General features: G+C 34.3%; 1 protein-coding gene across 2 annotated transcripts in view; it reads right to left on the reverse strand.

Moving 5' to 3' along the window:
* The window catches only part of PLPP1 (phospholipid phosphatase 1), a 71,898-nt gene that overhangs the window by 23,929 nt on the left and 24,287 nt on the right, over positions 1–23,682 (reverse strand). Inside the window, exon 2 of one of the 2 annotated variants that reach the window (XM_039869951.1) lies at positions 408–559. In XM_039869951.1, the coding sequence (XP_039725885.1) occupies positions 408–559 (152 nt within the window). Of the gene's footprint in view, positions 1–407; positions 560–17,918; positions 18,074–23,682 lie in introns of both variants that reach the window. The other variant, XM_039869950.1, reaches the window with a different exon arrangement.

The following is a 23,682-nucleotide window of genomic DNA, read 5'->3' on the forward strand; positions in this document are numbered from 1 at the left end:
TTAGCAATTGTCCTTTTCCAGAATCAGTAACTAGAAAATAAGTACATATACACAGATTCAATAAATTATAAAATAATATCCTAGGTATAAAGTATGCTAGAAACATTGAAAGGAGCATTTATATATTGCATGATTACTGAAACCACAGCAATTTAGAGCTCTAAAACTCACAGTGACTTGAAAAGATCAGCATAAAACCTACATATTCAGTAAGGTTCTTTTAATTATACATTGTTATTCTTTTGGCCCCACTTGAAATAGCTGAAATTATCTTGATCGAATAACACCTTCAATTAAAAAACACACATTGTTTTAGAGGGTTATGCATTCAATCATTAACAGATTAACACAAAAATTAAGCCAACTGCTCAAAAGTGATAAATTTGGAAAAAGTGGATTTAACTTACAACGATAATACTGAATGGAATGATTATTCCACCTAATAACGCATAAGGTATGGTGTCTTCTTTGTAAGGGTACTTGATGGACTCATCATTACAGAATAATCCTCGTTGGAAGGGGGTATGCCTTGAAGTAAGAATTGCAAAAGGCAATCCAGCTAGCAAAAGGAATAAATGAAAATATCATTAAAAAGGAAATATCAAAACTGATTAATGGCAGTAATTATCCCAGAGGCTGTGTTTAAAAATACATTTGCCATGAAAATAAATAAGAGCACATGTAAAAAGGAAATGCAGCAATGCATGCAACAGAAGTTAGAAAGATTACAGTTTAGGGCAAAGATCTTTTTTCTACAGGAAACACTTCCAAGTCCTCTCTTAACCAATTTAACCAAGAGTATCTTTTTCCCTTTGTTTCTTCCCAAATACACTAAATGCATTTTACAAAAAAAAAAAAATCCCATCTCATGCTCTTGTTTGTCATTCCATCACGGGGTTTTCAACACTAAACCAACTTGTCACAGACTTTGCTTCTAAAAGGAAAACAGCATTTTGTCATTTCCCATTTTGTCTCTATATTACTACCACCTTTAGACAGGTCCGGTCACTGGCTAAGTTATCAGAGTATCTAAACAGAGCTTTAGCCAATCGTTTCTGTGCTGTTTATGGCAAGTTTAGAGGTGCTGTGAAAAGGAGTCTGAACTTAAACCAAGTTTCTTAAGTAAAGATGGACAATGGACTCAAGTACAAAAGCACCTGAAAGACACCTCTCTGTTTTCATCAGCAATGTTTTCCCTAAAGATCATGTCTCACACTCACCTCCTAAAATGTCCCATTTTTACCTAAGTGTGAATTTTAAGGATTCGGTTCTTCTTTACTTCACTGAATCTGGCAAACTGATTAATATTGCAGCATACTAACAAGTATTACTTTGTAAAAGAGATATATAGGTGAGCAGAAACCCTCAACCTGAGGTCTGCTTCAAGATCTACTCAAGTACAGAAAGCTCTCACTAAGTGACTCATTCTCCCAGCAGTAATACCGTATCCACTAAGCTAATGTGCTTTATGTTCAAGTATTCTTTCCATGAAGCACCAAGACTTGACAACCGCTTACAGTTCTCATTTACTCCACAAAGTCTGAAAGGCTGAATGACAACTGAGACTCTGCCACCCTGCCTAAGTGTATTTACTACAAACATCAAATCTGTTCAAGTTCCAAGGGCCAAATAAAAAGAAGTGCATTCCTAGTTCTTTTATTTATCTTCCTAGTTTGTATTTAGACTCTTAAGATATGAACCAAAGTTTATTTCTTTGTGTAAGCCAATTTACCAATAGTGGTAAACTCATTAGAAGTCTTTAAGAGGCTCACAAGGTTCCTAAAGCCATACTTCTAGTAAATGATGCATTAAAAAAAAAAATTAAATAGAGCTGACTTTTCTAACTGACCCCTATACTACCTCTCATATCTGAATTCAGACTATCCTCTAATTCACTGAATTCTTTGCATTCAGAGAAATGGAGTGATGTGCCCAAACCTACAATACAAATACTGTGGCTGCAGCAAAAACCTTTTGCACTTAGCACACATCATGGAGGTGAATACTCAGGGCTGTAGTTTTAGTTGTTGCCTGCTCAATACAATAACTAAATGATTAGCCTTCAACCAATAACTGTACTCTAACCCAATAAGCAAATTTATCCTTTTTTTTTTTTTTTTACAAAGAACAACCACTTCTATAATTCATTTTACTTGTAAGAACTCAATACATAATATTGGACACTTTCAGTGTCTATATTGCATATTTCTGAACTGCTTTAATTTTTCAAAGAGCATTTCCTTCTTTTGGAGTAAGAAAAAGATATCTAGTACAGAAATTAAATCCATGTATGATTAGTGTCTAAAACTCAGTAGACTTTATGTCCTTATTCTCAGAAAAAAAATTCATACTTAATAGGCCCAAATATATTGAAAAATGTTTTTAACAGGCATATCTATTAAGCTGATTTTTTTCTTTTGACCACAAAAACTATGTTAGAAATTATTCTTAGGTTTAGAAAAAAATGTTTGTGGGTATTTTTTAGAATAGGAGGGAAACAAAATAAAATCACATACAAATGTAATTAGTCCATTTTCTTAAAATAGAAATATCCAAGTGGGCAAAAGAGTGAATCCATTGTGCAAAAAATTTTGCTAGGTGCTATCGGGAATACAAAGTTGAATAATGCACAGTGCAAAATTATAGCAGAGACTAAAGAGAGGTACAAAGAGCTATGAGGGTTCAAAAGAGGAGAGCTGGTGAGGTTCTAAAGTGGTGATATACAAAAAGCTGGTGGTTATCAAAGTCAGAATCTCAGCAGAAGGGGTCTGGTAGAGAGAGAGATTTGGGGATATAAAGAATCTCTGAAGCCACAGAGGAAAAAGAAATTGTGTGGGACAGCTATGAAGTGAAAAGAAGTGGAGGATGTGGGGCGTGGCAATAGCAACACTGAAGGGATGAGCAGAGGAAGAAGATCCACTGAGGCAGACTTGGTGGGCTGACGGAAGGCCAGAAGAGAGTAATGTCCTTGAGGCCAAGTCCAGAGCGTTTCAGGAGGTGCTGATGGGTCCACCATGTCCAATGAGTGTTCAACTCAGACTTAGTAAGAGTGGTTTTAATAAGGAAGATCATAGAGGTTTCAGTGAGACATGATAAAAATAATTAGCATGAATCTACCACAAATGCACACTATTTTTTTGAGAAAGTAGAGACGGTATCACAGAAGGCCTCAGAAATATTTTTAAATAGTTAATATTCGCAATCTCTCGTATAAGCCCACGAGATGTATTGTATCAAAGTCGTTACCCAATGCCGTTTCATTTTCACGAATTAACTAAACCTAAATGTTACCCCCCAAAAGTGGAATGGGGAGGAAGACCAAATCGCCGGTTGTTCACTGACCCACATAAGGCTCAAAAAGATGAGCTAGTACATATTCCTGTTCTGGAAATTTTAAAATTGGAACAAAGACTGACTCAGAGTTGGCACAAAGCACTGGGCCACGCAGAAGAAAGACTGGCTGAAGAAGAGGCTGAGAACAACGCAGGTCTGCAGAGAAAACATAAGAGACGAGCCTGACCCCTGAATGCAAAAAATAGAGAAAGTGGTTTTGGTTCCCCATTGCCAAAAGGCCTCTCTGATCATGCTGTTTGGAGTTGGTACAGTGCCTGGTATCCTTTCAACAAAACCCAATTTTACTTAAGCTACTTAGAAAAGGATTCTACTTGCAACCAAGAGAGCCATAACTAAAACAATTATAAGCATTCCCCCTACTTTGAGAGCATGCGGGTTACTATTGTTTTATTACTCTATATAACACTACAGTGAACATTTCCAAATACCAGTCTTTGTTTGCATATCTAATTATTTCCTTGGGATATATATTTTTTTGTGGAATTATAGGCCAAAGGATATAAATATTGACAAAGGTCCTTGACAAACTGCTCGAGAAAGGTTACTTTATATCATCAATTTATTCTACCAGCCACAGTGTACAAAAGCATGTAGAAATACAAAAACTTAAGCAAAGATATCTGGCATGTACTATACCTTTGGCATGTACTACAGATTTTAGGGCAAAGTGAAGGGTTCCACTTGCTCTTTCATCAATTCAAATCAACTACCCTTTTCCTTTTGCCTGAAGAGTACATCTCTAAACCAATCCCTTTTCAACATTTGTCAAACAATGTTCTTCTCAAAATTCAGCTGGTAAAATTCATTTTTATTCTCTTTTCTTTAAAAACAGCTTTACTGAGGTATGATTGAAACTATAAAATTCATCCACTCTAAGTATATAACTCAATTATTTTGCTAAGTGTATAACTGTACAGCCATCACCACAATCCAGTTTTAGAATATTTTCAATATCCTCCAAATTCTTATGAGCCATTTGCATTTCATCACTGCTCCCATCACTAACCCCAGGCAACTACTCATCTGTTTTGTCTATATAGATTTGCCTTTTGTGAACATTTCACATAAATGGAATCATTAAATATGTGGCGATTTTGTGAGTGGCTTTTATCATTTAGCATATGTTTTTGAGGTTCAATCATGTTGTAGCATGCATTTTTTGTTGCTGAATCCTGTTGTATATATATAAAGATAGTACATTGGGTTTATACATTCACCAGTGATGGGCATGTGGGTTGTTTCCAGTTTTTGTCTATTATGGCTAATGCCACTAAAAACAGTCATGTATAAGTCTTTGTGTGAATATATATTTTCATTTCTAATAAGTAGATATGTAGGAATGGAATAGCAGGGTCATATGTTCAACTTTTTAAGACATTGTCAAACTGTTTCCAAAGTGGCTGCACCACTTTACATTCTCACATTCTGCTTTTTAATATGCCCACATGGCTAGTCATATTAGCCCACTTAAGAATCAAATTCTCTGCATAGTAAACTCATACCCACAAATAAATATAGCTTTCTACTTTCTACCAATGAATATAATAAATCAAAAGAGAGCATGTTATGGTAGCTCATCGCTTCCACAAATTAAATACCATATGAACACTTTATATCCTTCATCAGAGATAGGAAAAGACAAAGTAAGAATGTAGTCACACAACATCTTGCACAAATATCCAGCATCTTGATACCATAATATAAATACTAACAAGTGTCTCAGTTAGAAAGATGGGTAGTGGGGTATCCAGCAAACTGAGATACTGTTTTCACGTGTGAAGGGAACTCCTCTAATAGTGAAAACTACACAAATGCCTCCACAAAATAATGTTAATAATGTTACTAGGTTCACCAATGGTGTAGCATAGATTGATATGTTGTTCCTTTTTCTTGCAGTATAGCATTTCATCATATAGATATAAACCATTTCAGATGCCCAGGATTGATGGATGTGCCACTTCAGAGTCCACAGTAGCAAATCATTAAGGGAACACACTAATTCAAGGTTAAGAGCAGTAGGCAAGAGACAGAAATTCTGATACAAAGCTGTCAGGTTCCTTGAGATTTGCTGAGAGGTCAAGAACTATACCACAATGGCCTGGCAGACAAAAAGACCCCACTAGCAGACCAAAAGACTCCACTGAACAAAGAGGATGACATCCAATTGTGAATTATCTCAGAGATCACACTTCTCTCCTAATGCCTGAACAAGAAGAGGAGAATGAAGGTGGACACTGGAAACCTAAAGAATCCAAAGGTATAGGTTAACCTGTAGAATAATGGGTCTATTATTGTTTTTGCCACCTGACTAGACTCCTAGGCTAACTAGATATGTGAGGTGTGTATTTATTTAGTCTAACTTCTCTATTAGGTCATTTGAAAACCTCCCTTTGTTTATTTACCAAAGGGGAAAATTCCAAGTAGGAAAGAGTCAGTTTTAAAAATACAAGTTGTCTAAAGTGAGTACCTAAAATATAATCATTCCAGTGAGTACTTAAAATATAAGAATTCATAATAAGACCGTAAAAAGAATATGTCAATGCCTTATTTCTTTTCCTTCTGTTTATATTTGAGAGAATGAACTCTGGTGACTATTCAAGAGAACCTGTGAAATTACCCTGACCCATTAATGCATGATCGTATGCGCACTAGGGCATATAGGGGCCCAAGGTAAAATGTAGTTCGGGAAACAGAAGGAATAAATCAGAAACAAAAATAATTACTGAACTACTCCAAAAAACAAAAGCCAAAAAGAGAGAAGGAATGGTCATGAGTATTGTGTAACTGAAGGAATACCTGGACTACTGTATTCTTGTATTACTTGAAGCATGACTATATTTCTTTTGTTGTAAACAATTAAGAGCAGTTACCTTATACATAATGTACTCTAGTGTCAAATGGAATGCTTATCTGAGTATACTTCATTAACATTAATCTTTACTAGAGGCAGAGTTTAAAAAAACTGAAAAATAATCATTATAATTCAACTAGACAAACTAAGATCTCAAAGTCCTCAGTACCATTTCTTTAATACTCTGTAAAAGGCACTAGTTTGAAGTAAGGAGGGACCATAGATATGACACAGGTCTTATAGTGGTCAAATTCTGAATTTATTTTGAAAGTAGAGTCAATAGTATTTCTGATGGATAGATTGGATATGAGTGTGAGAAAAGAATCAACAATGATCCTGAGGTTTTCCATTTGAGAGACCAGAAGTTTAAAGCTGCATTAACTGAGATGAGGAAAACTGGAGAATGAATAGGGGCAAGGGACAGATCCAAGAGTTCATACTTGCATTCCTCAAGTTTGAGGTGCCTGTTAGTAGAGATGTCAACTAGGCAGTTGGATGTAAAGTCCATTGAGGGAGAGGTCCGGGCTAAAGATAGAAATTTGGCATAGGGGTGGTATTAAGAGCCATGAAACTGAATGCAATTGCCAAGGAGTGAGTCTACACTGAAGGGCAAAGAGAACCCAAGAATTGATCCCTGGAGCACTCCGATATTAAGAGATCATGAGGAAGAAAAAGAACTTCAGAGGAGAAGGACAAAGAGCAGCCAGTAAGGCAGAACTAAAATTAGGAAGATACAGAAAATCCCAAGGAATCTATCTGAAAACTCCTAGACTACCCAAGTGTGTGTAACAGGTGACAGGATTTAAGGTCAACACACAAAAATCAATCATATTTCTATATAGCAGCAATAAACAAGTAGAAACCAAAATTAAAAGCACAATACCATTTACAGTAGGTTCAAAACACTGAAATAGTTAGGTATAAACCTAACAAAGTATGTACAGGATTTGTGTCCTGAAAACTATAAAACACTGATGAAAGAAATCAAAGACCTAAATAAAGACTTGGATTGGAGGATTTAACAAGGTAAAGATGTCAATTCTCTCCAAAATGATCTACGACTTTAATGTAATTCTTATTCTCAAAATTCTGGCCTGATTGTTTGTAGACCCATTAATTCTAAAATTCATGTGGAAAAGCAAGGGAACTAGACAGCTAATACAATTTTGAAAAATAATGAAGTTGGAAGAGTCACACTCCCTGAATTTTTTGAGAAAAATGTGTCTATATTTCATTTTTTCCTCCACTCAATTTTAAGCTACTCAATATATATTTTACTACTCAATTTATATTTTTAGCTATAGAAATCGAGGTGTGGTATGTCAGGTAGAAAAGATATATATGTTAATGGAACAAGAACAGAGTCTAGAAATCTACAAAGTACAGCCAACTATCTTTAAAAAAACAAACAAACAAACAAAGGTACGAACAACTCAGTGAAGAGAAGCTTTTTAGCAAGTGATGCTGGGACAATTGGTCATCTATACATACATACAAAAAAGTGAACCTCAACCTAAACCTCATACTTTATATAAAACTTTATATAAAATGGATCATAGACATAAGTAGAACACAGAAAACTATAAAACTTTTAGAACAGAAAAAAGTCTTTGTAATAGGGTTAGGTGAAGAACTCTTAAACATAACAATCTATAAAAGAAAAAATATCAACAAACTTGATTCATTCCAGTTTCAAATCTCAGCCTTGTTATTTACTAGGTGTAGGACCTGGGATGAATACTTCTCTGAGCAAAAATTTTCTCATCTATTTAAAAAAAAAACAAACTTGGTTCATCAAAATTAAAAATTTATGCTCTCAAAAGGTACTTTTAAGAGAATGAAAAAGACAAACTACAGACTGAAGAAAAAATACTTTCAAATCACATATTTAACAAAAGACGTTATGTATCCAGAACACACGAAGATCTTTCTAAACTCCACAGGAAAAAAAAAAAAATTACAAAATGAGCAAGACTTGAACCTACACTTCACCAAAGAGAATACATGGATAGTAAACAAGCACATGCAAAGATGTTCAACTACAGTAGACATTAGAGAAAAGCAAATTAAAGTTCTATTGAGCTATCACTACATACCTATTAGAATGGCTAAAATAAAAAATACTAGTGCTGGTGAAGATGCAGAAAAACTGGACCACTTTATATTGCTGGTGAGAATGCAAAATGGTATAGCCACTCTGGAAAACAGTTTAGCAGTGTCTTATAAATTTCAATCTACAGTACCAAAAGACCCAGCAATCTCACTACTGGTTATCTAGCCTACAAAAATGAAAATTTATGTTCACCCAAAAACCTGTAGACACTTTTCATAAAGCTTTACTTGTTAATAGTCAAAAACTGGAAATAGCCAAGATGTCTCTCAACAAATGGATAAACTATGATACATCCATATAATGGAATACTACTCAACAATAAAAAATATATATAACTATTGATGCATGCAACAAAACTTGGATAGATCTCAAGAGCATAACTCTGAGGTTTAAAAAAAAAACCAATTTCAAAAGGATATATACTGTGTGAATCCATTTATATAACATACTTAACAAAAGTATAGTGATGGAGAATGAGAATGGATCAGTTGGTTGCCAAGAGTTAGGGTCTGGGGAAGGGTGTGACTATAAAGAGATAGTATGCGAGAGTTTCCTAAGGGTAATGAAGAGTTCTGAATCTTGATTGTGCTAATGGTTACACGAATCAATACACGTCATAAATTTCATAGAATTATACACACCAAAAAAAAAAAAAAAAAGACTACGTAAAAACTGGTGAAATATGAATAAGGTATCTTAGTTAATAATACTGATAATTTTACCATAGTTATATAAGATGTTATTCTTGGGAGAAGCTGCAGAAAGGGAACATGGGAGCTCTGAACTATTTTTGCAATTTCTATGTGAGTCTAAAATTATTTTTAAGTATAACATTTAAAAACGTTTTTAAAATGCTGCTGATAAATAAGATCAAGACTATTGGATTTAACAACTTGAAAACTGCTAGTTATTAAAAGGAACTATTTCCATGAGGATGGTGATTAGAGAACAGAATGTTTAAAGTTCAGATTATGGAGGTGGATTAAGTTATTAGAAATTGTATCAACTAGGATATAACTATGAGAGGTAAGTAGCTAAGCCAAAGGACAGGACCTTTAAAGTAGAAAAGTTAAGAGAAGTGAGACTTTCTTATTGTATTTGCGGAAGGAAAAGATCAGCTTATTCTTGCAATATTCCCAAGGAGGCTACTAAACTATATCAAGTGCAACAAGTAATCAAGAATTCTTCTAGAGTTGATTTAAGGACCATAGAAAAGATTATTAAAGCCCTAAAAGAGTTGTAAAGACAGACAACAAAAAGATCAGGGAAAGAAATACAAAGCATTTCACTCCTACTTAGGTGAATAATTGGCAGTGCCTTTCTCCAAAGTACAATACCAAAATGGTTTGCTGTACTTGGAGCTTAATCGGTGAACTCTATTCTTAAGAACAAGGACAGACTTTGAGATAGGTGTTGTGCATGCATCAATGAAACAAATGCTCTTCTCATGGCTTTCTGACAAACCGAAAACATCCTTTTTACAGTTAGAGAAATACATCTAAACAGCTTACGTAACTTATACAAAGTTATGTTGAATTTCAGGATTGGAACTAAGAAATAGATTCACGTTTAAATTTTCAATTTTCAATTGTCTAGACTCAAAAAAATTCTTCCAGCAGATAAAGTCAACCTAGACAGACAAGCCCCATGGTATACTTTGGTGACTGCTACCACACTAACCCATTTCCTACCAAGCTTGCCTAATCTAATCTTCCCCATCTAGACACACATTTATAACTTCCAACTGATAAAAGAAAACCAAAACAAAAGAATTTACAGGACTTACCCATTTCCACAAAAGAGACCCACTCCACCCTGAAGACAGTGAGGGACTGTCAAAAGAACGTGAACAATGGGGGTAAGGCAGACTTGATGGGGTCAAAATCCCAACTCAGCCTCTTGGTAGCTATAAAAAAGAAATACCTACCGACTTCAGAGGGTTGTCATGAGGAGAGAAAGACTCTATAACACAGTTGTACTTCATACACAATAGACAATAAATGACAGGACAAATGAAGCCTTCCATTTACCACATATGCAAAAATTCAAAACCAAACAATGAACAGCCAATTTATAATATTTTCAAAGAGAATAAGCAAAATTCTATAGTAAACAAAATAAATGTCTTTCCCAATTGCTCCTTCCATCTCCTTGCCCAGATTTTCTTACTGGGTCCCACAGAACATTGACTCGCCACGCTAGAAACACATAATCTGCTGTTAAAGTTAAACAGGGGTATATTCCCCAAGTTACAGAGAAATTAATTCAACAGAAATCTTACTTTTCTTTCAAATTTTTATATCTTCTAAAAATATGCCTTTAGGTATATCAGAAGATTAACACCAAAGTATAAGAATATATCTGATTTAACACATACGCATATTTAACTGAACACTTGATTGGTGTGTTGTGCTCCAAACTCCCAAGTATTCTACTGAGAAAATCAATCACTAAACTATTCTCCTCACTTTTACTGCCCTGCCAGTGACCTCTGCTTATATTCCCCCTGGATAAAACAAGATACCCAGTGGATCTTCCCCCAACCCCAACCAGCCCTCCAAGCCAAGATAGCTGGTAGAAAGTCATCTTAGATTAAAAAGATTCCTCACTGCTGCTATGTACCCTGCTGCCAGAAAGGCAGCAATTAGGAACCGCCTTCTGAAAGTAGGTTGCTCTAATACCAGCTCTCAACTAGTGTTGACTATTCATGGCACAAAAACAGATGTAAAAACACGAAAAGTTTTCTTTCCATAAGTAACATAGCATTTCATTTCTTGTCATGCTAGAAACACAGGTTCATGATCAAAGCAGTAAATTCCCTTTTTAAAAACTCTCATTCTCATTCTAAATATGAAAACTTAAAGATAATTGACAGAAATGGTAGATAACTTTTTAAAATTTTTATTTAAAGATGGAGCCCAAAGGAAATTTTGGCTACGATAAAATATGAAGTGATTTTCCAGCAAGCCAGATATGCCACATAAGTTGTTTGTAGCTACAAGGAAACACCAAAATGTTTCATGAGTGGCTTCTTTCCAGGACACTATTTTTGCTCACACTTCACAATTACTGAATAAGACAGTATTCAAAAATTACTTTATGCATTGTTTATTTTTTAAGGCTTACATCACCAACCCTGCACAGCAATCACAAATAAGTGTTTCACATAAACAGTTCTAAGTTTACATACTTCTAACCATAGATCCTGCTCCTCAATAAAAACCAAATTTTGGGTTTTCAATTATTTGTTTAAAGTAACCACATAATATGACTAAGAAATTAAATAATTTTAAATTAGCTTTCATTCGAAGGTCCAAAGTCCTCAAAATCCTAGTTCTTTCAAAACATTCGGTGCCAAAACCCAACCTGAACTTATCTAATGGCAAGACTTAACCTGAACAAAATGAACAACCCTAGACGTTATTTACTCCACTTTGACGTCATATTTCGCTGTATAAATATTAATATCTTGATTATGAGATACTCTCTTCAGCTCTTCCGAAGGCATTACATAAGGTATATGAATCATATAACATTCCAAAAATTTAAAAATTTCTGGCTCCAAGAGTTTTGGATAATGGACTGTGAACCTGTACTTAGATAAAAATCTTCACTATTAAAAGATGCTTCTAAATTCAATCTATTATTTTTCAAAGAGCCAATACAAACTCTTTGATGTATTCAAGGTAATTTACATAATAAAATTTTAAACAGTAATGGTCCCTTAAAATAAAATGTAGTAAATATATCCCACACATACATTTTCTTAATTATAAGACTGTAGAGGCCACAAGATTTCAGTTCCTCATTTGTCGTTTTTCACTATAAAAATTTAAAACTGGCACTGAATTTGTAAGTACTATTGTGTTTCCCAAATTTATTAAATCAAGTTTATTCTATTTATTAAACTGTCAACCAATTTTGCACTCTTTTCTTTTGGTAAAAAACCACAAATCTCAAGTCAAAAACAATACTCTTATAAATTGAGTTCACAAACAGATAAGTTATATGAATCATAGCCTAGAAACTTTACTTTTTATATCTTATCAGGTAATCCAATCCCTAGCAATGAATGTACAAATATTCACTAACTATGAGGATAATTATTTGTAGCAATCTTAGTTAACCAAAGAACACTGATATTTCACCAGATTTTATGAGCAATTTTTTTCTTTTTAAATTTTTAACAATACATCTTATTTTTTAAAGCAGTTTTACATTTATAAAAAAAAAACTGAACGGAAAGTAAAAGATATACTGTCGCTCTACAACTATCACTCTTAATTTCCCCTCTTCTAAACATCTTTCATTAACGTAGTACCCTTGACATAACTAATGAACCAATAATGATATATTAACTAAACTCCATTAGGGTTCATTCTTTGTGTTCATTCTATGATTTTTGACAATACATAATATCATGTATCCATCATTACAGTATCATACAGAATAGTTTCGCTACCCTAAAAATTCTCTGTAATCCAACTACTCATCCCTCCTCTGTCCTCCCCACAACCCCTAGAAAACACTGATCTTTTTATTGTCTCCATAGTTATGCCTTTTCCAGAATGTCATAGTTGGAATCACACAGTATGAAGGCTTTTCACACTGTCTTCTTTCATTTAACAATATACATATGCATTTAAGGTTCTTCCAAGTCTTTTTATGGCTGGATAGCTCAATTCTTTTTGGCACTGAATAATATTCCATTTTATGAATATACCACAGTTTATCCATTCACCTACTGAAGGACATCTCAGTTCCAAGTTTGAGCAATTACGAATAAAGCTGTTAGAAACATCCATATGCTAATTTTTGTGTAAGTTTTCAAGAGCACAAGAAATGTAGCTCCAAATGGGAATAAGTAAACAAGAAAATAAAACCTTTTTCCAACCTAAGAAACCAAGCTCCTTAATACTAAATTTCTTTAATTCTAATTTCCTCCATATTTTAAGATATCTCTAATCAGGATATATATTCAATATAATAGTCTCTCAATATTTTCCTAAAAAGATATTTTAATGAGCTATCCAATATTAAGCGATGGCTTGGAAACATGGTATATTTGTAAATAAGCTGAATTTATAAATGGTATATAAATATGGTGTATAAATAAGCCAAATTTTCATGGTAGTAATTATTATTAAACATAAGTGACAATCATATTCCATTTCATATTAGTAGTTTTTCGTTAAATTTTCTACCTATGTTTATTAAATACCTTATTACATACCAAGCACTGTGGTTGGTGCTAAGGGTAAAATGGTGAGCAAAACAGACTGGCGTTTTAGTAAAGTTTACCTTAGTAAAGTTTATTACTTTGTGCATACTGGAGTGAAACTCTGAAAAGGTAGCACAGCAATTATGCCAACGTGGAAACAGAAACTGGAACAATGCACATTCTAAAGTACAGACAAACACTTCAAACAATAAAGACATAATAGAATTTCAAATAATGCTTTCTTTAAAACAATTTAGGTAAAGGTTTTTTTGCACATTAAGATATATTCACATAGATTTTCCTCTATCATGAGCTAATGAGAACATACAATATACACTTGAGATGAAGTTCATCATTAATGATAATAAATAGTGACCGAGACACTCTCTTTTATGAAACTTTAGTTAAGCTCCTCTGAGTCCTCTTCTCAGTTAGGCTTTGACCTTATCCTTCTGTATTCATCCTGTCCTTGCTCTGCCTTCATGGCCCAGTCTTAGCAAGAATCCCCCAAACTTGTGGCTGGCATCTGAAGTGAGGACAGTCTTGTGGGGTAAGGGGTTCATGGGAATCCCTTGGATTTATAACCAGTAGGTCAGAACTGTGGGTGACCTGGGGACCCTAAAATTTGTAGCTGACAACTAAAGTGAGGACAATCTTATTGCAGACTGTGACCTTAAACCTGTGGAGTTTGACATTAACTCTGGTGGTTAGCGTCAGAATTAGATTACCATATACTGCAACATGTAAGACAAACTTTCTGCCTTCAAGAAGTTATTATGTTTATCTGTAGGTCCACTCAAGTCCATAGACAACCCATCACTCCTAAAAGAGACTAGTCAGCCACACAGGATGCTGAGCCCTAAAGAAATGAGTGAAGTTTTGATTTTGACTTATTATGCATTTTAAAATATCGCCATTGAAATCTTTTGTTTTGGCACATTTCTGGAGACAGAATAAACTGAACACACACAGAACAGTTAAGCTTCTGGAACAACTATGTGAAATGGGTATACAGTTAAGACAGAATTCACATTTATCAAAATGAAAATGGAATAATTTCTATGGTGTTTTAAAAACTTAAAACAGGCTTCCTTATGTGAAAAACACTATGAAAAAAGGGAGAGGAGGAAAAATGCAGGGGATAAAATGAAAATAATACCATTACCACTCTTCTCCCTCCTACCTCCACTTAACATATTACGAAGATCTTTCCAGATCAATAAACATCATCAAATATTAAAGGGATATCAAAATATTTCATCACTGAGGTCACTCATAAGTAGTCCCCTACAGCTGAATTTATTTCCAATTTTCTGGTATAAAAAATAATGCTGTAATGAACAATCTTGTAACTAATGCTTTTCATGAAACTATTATTTCTATAGTATAAATTGCTCAAAGTATAATTTCTAGGTCCAACGATATCTTCTTTTTAATATCAATTTACCCCCCTGCCAGTTTTGTGTATGAGAGTACTTGTTTTCTACACTTGACAGACTGGGAAAGCTCTTACCTTTGCCAATGTAACAAGCCAAATCATGTTCTCAGTGTTGTTTTAAAATGAACTTATTCAATTTCTTAAGAACATCTTTTTTTTAACATTTTTTGACAACTTTTTTCTTCCACTAACACCTTTTTGTTCATGCCTGTTGCCCACTTTGCTCTGGGGCATTCATCTGTTTCTCACTAATTTATAAGAGTATTTATATGTAAAGGGATTAATAAGCCTTTTTCACATACATCCACATGCATTCCTAGCTGGTCGAGGAGCAATTTCGGTCATTGTAAATAATACAATGTCTCTTTAGGAGTTTTATAAATTGGTCATGCACACACAAAAAACATTGGCTATATTATTTTAGGTTAAATTTTTACTAAATGATTAAACCACAGAACAATCGAGAGCTAAGAAAGGCAACTACTCACATACTCGTCAATATAAAATAACCTATTAAATACTAAAAGAAAGTTTTCTATTCCCAAACTATATACATTTTAAATGCTGGAAAAAGCATACTTATCCATTGCAACATAGGGATTTGGGATTTAACTTTATGGTTACTATCATTTCTCTGAAAATCTGCATACAAATTCAAGCTTTTATCTTTTTTCTAGAAATGTAAACTTACAAAAGTAAATGTATAAAGAACGGCAGAAGGAGATGGTAAACTTATGTAAAGCCAAAATGGGAGGGGAAAAAGGTAGTGTTAAATAAACAGTGCATCCTTAAAACCCAAAAAGAAACTTTATGCTAAAAAATATGAAAATCTATAGTTTTCTGAATGTTACATCTTTTTCATTAGCTGATGAAGAAACAGTACAGGATGCATTTTTTTAAAAATTATTGACCTCATATTGTAAAATTTAAGTCACTGATTTAAAATGTTCAGTTAAATGTTTTACATATAAACTACTAAAACAAACAAATCTACCCTAGAAATATGCTAAAATCCCTTCACATTAATCCACAAGCCATAGCATTTAAGGTCCAGAAAGTAGCCAAATACTACTACTTCTTTTAATACAAATAAATTTGCATTAAAATGTCTTTCCAGATCACATCTCTATAATAGCAACCTCACAGGAATTCATAGCCAAGAACTCAAGGATTCAAACCAAGTCTTTTTCTACTACTTTTTTTAAATTTAGCTTTACTGCTCTTAATTTAAGCTGTTTGATACTTATAATAACTCAAAAATATTTGTTATAAAAATAAGTAAAAAACAAGGCACAAAATTATATTTGCACACTGCTCATATGATCTAAAAAACTGCCCAACGAAAAGAAATAATATCAAAATGTTAACAGTAGTTATCCTTAGGTAGTAGAATGAAGGGTGATTTTTTTTAAATTTTTCCTTGATAACAGATTTTCTTAAATTCATTAAAGAATATGTATTTTTATAATTCAGCTTTTTTAAGAAAAAGATTAAATGTATCAAGTTAAATAACTAAAAAGTAACCTCCGAATCCTCAAGCAATTACTCTCAAGTACAAGGGTAGTTTTTAAAAAACTTTTATTAGTCAATAGCTGCTCAAAATAATGGCTACAACAAATACCTTGAACTTACTTCATACAAATACAGTAACATTGTCTGTTATCATCTAAGTGGCAGTAGTAGATGCTTTCCTGCACATTGTTTCGTAAGCCTGATGGCTAACACAGAACTTACCAGTTATGGTGGAATTTACGTTTTAGAAAAAAAGTAAGTATCTCCTTAAACTAAATTCAAGATTTTTTTCTCTCCTTTACTTCTATAAAAGTAGTTATAATCAAATTAGAATGTGTATACTGTATATAGAAATATTTAATATATCTTGGAACATAACAAAATTCAAGCCCCCTTCACCTTCAGAGAATACAGTACTAAAAATGACCCCCCAAAAAAACAAACAAAAAAACTGCTAGACAAAATGAACTCAGATATAAACTAGAAAATCAAAGAACTAGGTTATTATTCTTCGCCAATTTAGGGGCAAAATAGAGAAAGAAAAGTCAGCTTGTCCTATTGTGGAAATGCGTCTGCTGAGTTTGCTTAAGACAAAAATTTTTAAGTAAACTCTCTGGGGAAGACTACTGATAAGAGATAGGTGGTCAGAGGAGAAGTATGGCATGACCTGCTGACTTCCAAGACACTCTAGGAGGTAAATCTCTACTCAGCTCCTTCTATTTCCAAGTCACATAGAGACATAAGGCAAGGTTCAGGAATCAGAGTCAAGGATAAAGGAAGTAAGCACAACATCTTAAGTGCCAATCTTATCCAGTTAGTGAAACTTAACCTAGAAGGAAACTTTACAGTTATCTAAAATAATGAAACCCAATATTATCTTACAAACTGATGAACTATATAAAGGTCAATACAACTTAAAAAATAATGATACAATTCTGACGTATTCTGAGGATTTTTTTTTTTGCATATATATTTATAGCCTTTCTACAGAGTTATTTTCTCAAATTTAATTTAAAAAATCTATCCTTTATTATGGTCTCAATTTCTATCTAATAATATGATAAAACAAACAATCTTAATTTTAGCTCTGCCGTAGAATAGCTTACTGGGCTTTAGCAAGTGTCTGGGCATAAGTTTCTTCACTTGTATACTAAAAGGAGTTGGTCCAAATGACTTAAATGAACCCTTCCATTCTAAAATAATCATTCTATAATTCTTCATGATAACATCAAGTTGTTTTGGGTAGCATCCCCTTTTAACTGGAGAGGCTGCCCCTAGATTAAAACAGTGGGTATATTCCTCAAGCAATCATTCACCACATAAACACTGGTGAGGATAGTGCTTTGGATTTACCCCCGCCCCAACTCCATCACTTCATTCAACCTTCAGCACAACAAGCCCACTGCTACCTATTTATTAATTTACTTACAGAGGAAATGGGTAAACCAAGCCCCACTGTGCTGAGGACAGAGCTTGAGACGGTACTGTCATGGTACGGATACTTGATGCTGTTGTCTGTACAGAAAAAGCCTCTCTGAAATGGATATATTTGGCCCAAATTTAGAACAGCCATAGGCATGGAAGCTGTTGGGGAAGGGAAAAAAGACACACATGGTTAAATTCAATTCACTTCGTTAGGAAGTAAAGTCTACTGAATGGGGTGCAAATCTTAAAACATACTGTACCCTTTCTGAAAAACAAATATTCCACAATATCCAAGAATGAAGGTTGAGGAAACCATGCAGCATTAGCATGTCTATATCAGTCTCACCTCTATCAAGGATAAATTCTCTTGTGTTGACCTCCGATTTTAGAGATAATCAGTTAAAAAAAAAAAATGAGGGAAGAGAGCAAAATTGGCCCACAGAAAAATAAATCTGAGAAAACAGCAAGGTTTTACATTTTGTAACTAATTCATTTTTAATTGAATTGCTAGATATCTTAAATATGTTTAAGAAAAAAGGGGAAAACTCAGTAAATACATTTAATAATCATGTCATAACAGCCAAATAGAGTTGAGGAGAAAGATATAAAATTTGTTTTACATTAAAATTTAAATTAATAGGGTTAGAAAACAATAGAAACCATAAGTATATTTGACAATAAAAATAGAAAGAAACAAGCCCTTTGTATTCCAAAGACAAATTAAAAATGGTTTTTATTAGGCCTGGCAAGACTCCAAAATCACTTTAAGAATTTATACAGAGTAATTTCATTCGCAATTTTTTACCCAAATAACTTTAATTAGTAGCTTCTTAATATGTTCAAATTTACCATGTTTTTAGGCTTTGTTCTATAAAATTTAAATGTTCAAGCATCTACTTACTATATGCTCAATATTAGGCTAGGCCATTTATAAGGGAAACAAATTAGTGTAAAACAGATACTAGGTTCAAGAGCCTAAATTGTACGTGTAAAAAGAGAATGTATACTCAGGAAACTGTTTAAAAAGTAACACCAAGACAGAATTGGGGGAGGGGTGATGAAATTTTCTGTATCTTGATTGTGATAGTAATTCCACAACTCTACGCCTTTGTCCAAACTTACAGAACTGTGCATACAAAAAAAAGTGAATTTTATTACATGTAAATTTTAGAAGAAATATCATAGAAGACAGAAAACATGACTAATTTCTAAAATGGCATAAAAGGTCCTATAAAAAGAATTCAGAGGTCAACTTGAACTAGAGTAGTCAGAAAAGACAAAGGCAACTGAGTTGAACTTGAAACAGCAGGTAAATCATAGGCAATAGAGAAGGGTTCAAGGAGAGCATTTAGTGGTAGATGGATGCAAGGTCAGCAAGAGCACATCAACGAGATCACAGAGGGAATGAGCAAGGAGTTTTCAGGGTACATAATACTTTACAGCCAACAGGTACTACATGCTCACACATGCCAAGCACAGGCTACAGAAATTAACTCAATCTTTACCTCAACTCTGTGAAGTAGGTACTATCACTTCTCTCATTTTTCACATAAACTTATGAGGCTTTAAGAATTGCAGAACTTCACTGAAACCAGTAAGTGGAACCAGGATTCCAACACAGGTAATCTGTTTCTAGAGTCAGTGTATATAGGGCCTTCCATGATGGCAAGCGATCTAGCTAAATTAACAAGTTAGAAATGTGACAAGGAACATATAATTGCACCAGGGGTGGGAGGGGGGCCTGTCCTTTTGAAAAGCTTGTTTGGTATAAAACACATGTTATGTTCATAATAAAAACCCAAAGTTAATAGAACAAAATCTTTGCTACAGATTACTCTTAAATCTGCAATTTTATTTTTTTAATGGGAGGAAGTAGGCTTGGGAATTTTGAGTTCACTAAAAAGAATTATGTATTTAAAATACTGACCTAAGAGCTTATAGGAAATAAAATATCACTGTCTCCTTTTGTTTGGGGCTAGCATTTGGGTAAAATAAGGGGTTTTAGAATTTTTTTAAAAAAAGTAGCAGAAAGGGGAACACTTATGTGGTGTGTTGATAGTGAAAACAGAAAAGAATGTGAGAAAGAGTGTTTTGAATCTAGAAATGACTCAACTTGATGACTGATCAAATTGCTGAGACAGGCCTGGAGACGACACGTCAGGGTTTTGGAAGTAGGGAAAATGATAGTCCCATTGACAGAAATCTGAAGTTGGGATGGGGAGCTGGTTTATATGGAAAAAATTAGTTCAGTACTGAGTGTATTGCCTTTGGAGTGCTCTGGCACCTTCTTAAATGCTCAGCCTCATTTTTCACTCTTCCCCATGCAGCCCAAGGCTCCAAACACAAGGAACCATTTGTTGTTGCCTGAATATACTGTTTTCAAAATCTTAGGTGCCTTCAAATATGTTCAGCTTTCTACTGGAGATACTTGCCCTCTCATTTCCCCTTTAAGTTCAAGCCAAGCACTCCCTACTTATCTGTCCAATGGCATGTTGTATATACGTCTATCACACTATATTTTAAACTATCTTTTGCATTCTCTCAGCAACTTGATGGTAAAGACTATATCATTCCTGTAATCCTCTGCACCAGGCACACAGTTGGCTCTGAATAAAATTTAGCCATTTGCTGACTGGCTAAATGAATAAAATTCAGAATAAAGATCAGAAGTAGAGAGATATATGCAATGGGTAACTTAAGCCAAGAGAATGAAACAGTTCTCAGAGAAAGCCTAAAGTCAAGACTAACAGAGATCGAACAATCAGCCAAGAACTAATCTCCATAGTGAAATCTCGAAAAGAGATTATAGGAGAAAGAGGAAGAAAGGATGATTACATGCTCCAGAGGGCAGGGGCTGTGTGTGTGTCTCATTCGGCAGCACACCCTGGCCATTCTTTGAACAAAAGAGTAAGCAATAGAGAAGCAAGAGGAGAGTGTTGTGATACAACAGCCAATGAAAGTAGCTTAGAGTATTAAATCTATATCTAGATAAACATAGGATGTCCAATACTAAGACATTAAGGAAAGTGAAAACTGAGTAGACTACAAAATCTTAGGGAAAAGGGTATAATTAGTAATCTGTGAGAGAGTATATTATACCATCTCTACTGACACAACAATGTCTTTATGAAGAAATATCAATAATAAGCTTCAATATTGGGTTATCATAGTCTAAGTATGAATTTCTTTCATACTTAGTAGATTTCCTCTACTGCTCATGTTTTATATATATACACATGCACAACCCTAAGGACTGAATTGTGGTCCCCCCACATTCTTATGTTGGAGTTCTAATCCTCAATTTTATTGTATTTGAAGATAGGATGTTTAGATGGTAATTAAGGTTAAATGAGGTCATGACAGTAGTGTTCTAACCCAACAGGCCTGGTAGCCTTATAAGAAGAGGAAGAGAGAAAGACTTCTCTCTCCACATGCACGCACTCACGTGAGGACACAGCAAGGCAGCTGTCTCCAAGTGAGGAAGACAGCTCTCACCAGAACCCAACTATACTGACACCTGGATCTCAGAATTCCAGCTCCAGAACTGTGAGAAAATAAATTTGTTGTTTAAGCCACCCAGTCTATGGTATTTTGTTATGGCACCTCAAGAAGACACAGAGAGACAGAGAGACAGAGAGAGAGAGAGAGAGAGAGAGAGAGGCATATCCATCCCCCTAGGGGAGACAGATATCTCTACGCTAAGAAGCAACAAAATATTCTCCATCTGCTATAGAGATTATTTTCGACAGTATTTTTAAGGGTAGTAATGGAAGAGTTCTGTGTCGACATTACTGTTATAGGAAGATCCTTCTCCAAATAAACCCCTTCGTAAGACAGCTGTATGCTTTCCTTAATATATACAGGACATGGAAACTATTTTTGACTCTAATCATAATTCTAGAATATTTTTCTCTTAATTAAAATTCCTTTAGAGAATTGACTTTTTTGTTTTTGAGAATTCACTTTTATAGTTCAATCTTGCTAAACACATTTGTTAGCTACTGTATGTCTGTTCTTAGTGCATCCCTTCTAAGATATATTGAGGAAGATAGTGTGAATACCTACAGATACATACACACACACACGTTTCCTACATTCTCCTGCAACAATTAAGGGATAATTAAAATCTCTCCCATTTCATATATAGTATATACTTCTTCAAAGACATGCTGTTACAAAAAATTTCAATAGTATAAATCTAAATGCATTTTAAAGACAGAGAAAAACTGAAGTAAACCAATGTTAACTTCGAATATGTAGCAGCAAAGGTAAAGAAAAACAAGTGCTAAGTTTACCTTTTGAAAAGAAAGAAGTACAAATCTAGATATTACTAAAGTGACTATACTGACTTCAGTACCCACTACTTTCCCCCATTTTCTCATTTGAGATATCTAAATAAATATTATTCTATACCACAGGAAAATTCAAATGTCCCTCCTCTTGAAAATCTCCACTCCTTATTCATTCTGATATTTCAATTCCTATTATGTGGCAGCCAGGTAAGGAAAAAGGAAAACAGACTAAAAGAGGGAAGAAATGAAAAAGACCTCACTAAAAAAATTTTAATGAAAGAGAGATAAGTGCCACAGGAAAATAACACAACTGTAAACAAGCAAGATTGAAGCTTAAGGAATATCAACAGTGGAGCAGTCAAGATTTCAGCAAGAAACTGCCAAACTGTGTAATTAAGAAGAACTTAATAAAGGACTATTACCAGGTATGGAAGGGACAGACAGAGTCAAGAGATACTGCAACCTCCTGAAGCCACTATCACCCCTAGGACTAAAAGGTACAAAGAGAGCCGCCTGATAGGACTGGACCTCTGAGAGAGCCAATAAGATATGATTTGGCTGGAGGAAACTGGCAGAATAAACGCAGGAAGCCCACTCTCCTCCTGCCAGTGCTTCCCATCGTCCAAACCCGTCTAGAAGCCAAAGGGCAAGGTCAGCCTCCTGACACTGAGGGCAGGTGGATAACGATGAGAGGTCTGCATAAGAAAATAGGACCTATACAGAACCTGGAGGCAGAAGGTGAGACCGATCAGTGTCTCAGCATGGAACAGACAGTAACTAAAAGGGATAACTCAGGAGAGTTTAAAAGGACTATTTGCAGAATCTATATTATGACTGTATATATGAAGAAGTTTGAACTTTATTCTGGGTAACAGGAGACACACAATCCAATCTGTGCTTTAGTTGGGGGAAAAAACTATGAGAAGAGCTATATAAAGGAAAAAGCAGTGTGAAATTAGAATAGAGGGAAATACTGGTGCATATGATAGATGTTGAAGGCCTGAAATAAGAAATAGCAGTGGGAATAGGAAGAAGAGACAGATTCTAAAAAATTTAGACTGTTCCTATATAACTATGGACCATATCTCTGTATACGTATATATATGGATGTGTTTCTGTCTCTGAAATACACACACACATCCTCAGCCTTTGGTATATTTTCCTTCACCCTGAGCAGATTACTATCTGATAGCATTTCCTCCACAATCCTGCTTATAATAAAAACACTTCAAGAAGTACTTGTTGAATGAATAAATGAATAAACAAGTGAGCAAAAGCCTCCGAGGCACAAAAATAATATTGCAGAACCATAAACTTAGATACGTGAAACGTTTTAAGTAATTTTTCTCTCCAAAAGACTCAAGTTAAAACAAATCAAGAAAGGATGAAAAAACAAAAACAAAAAACTGGTTGACAATCTAAAAAGTCCAAGAACATGCCAGGGAAGCTCTTCTAATTCTATAGCCTAACAATTAT

This window comes from Pteropus medius, unplaced genomic scaffold (assembly GCF_902729225.1).
Source record: "Pteropus medius unplaced genomic scaffold, Ma_sr-lr_union100, whole genome shotgun sequence".
NCBI classification, from domain to species: Eukaryota; Metazoa; Chordata; class Mammalia; order Chiroptera; family Pteropodidae; genus Pteropus; species Pteropus medius.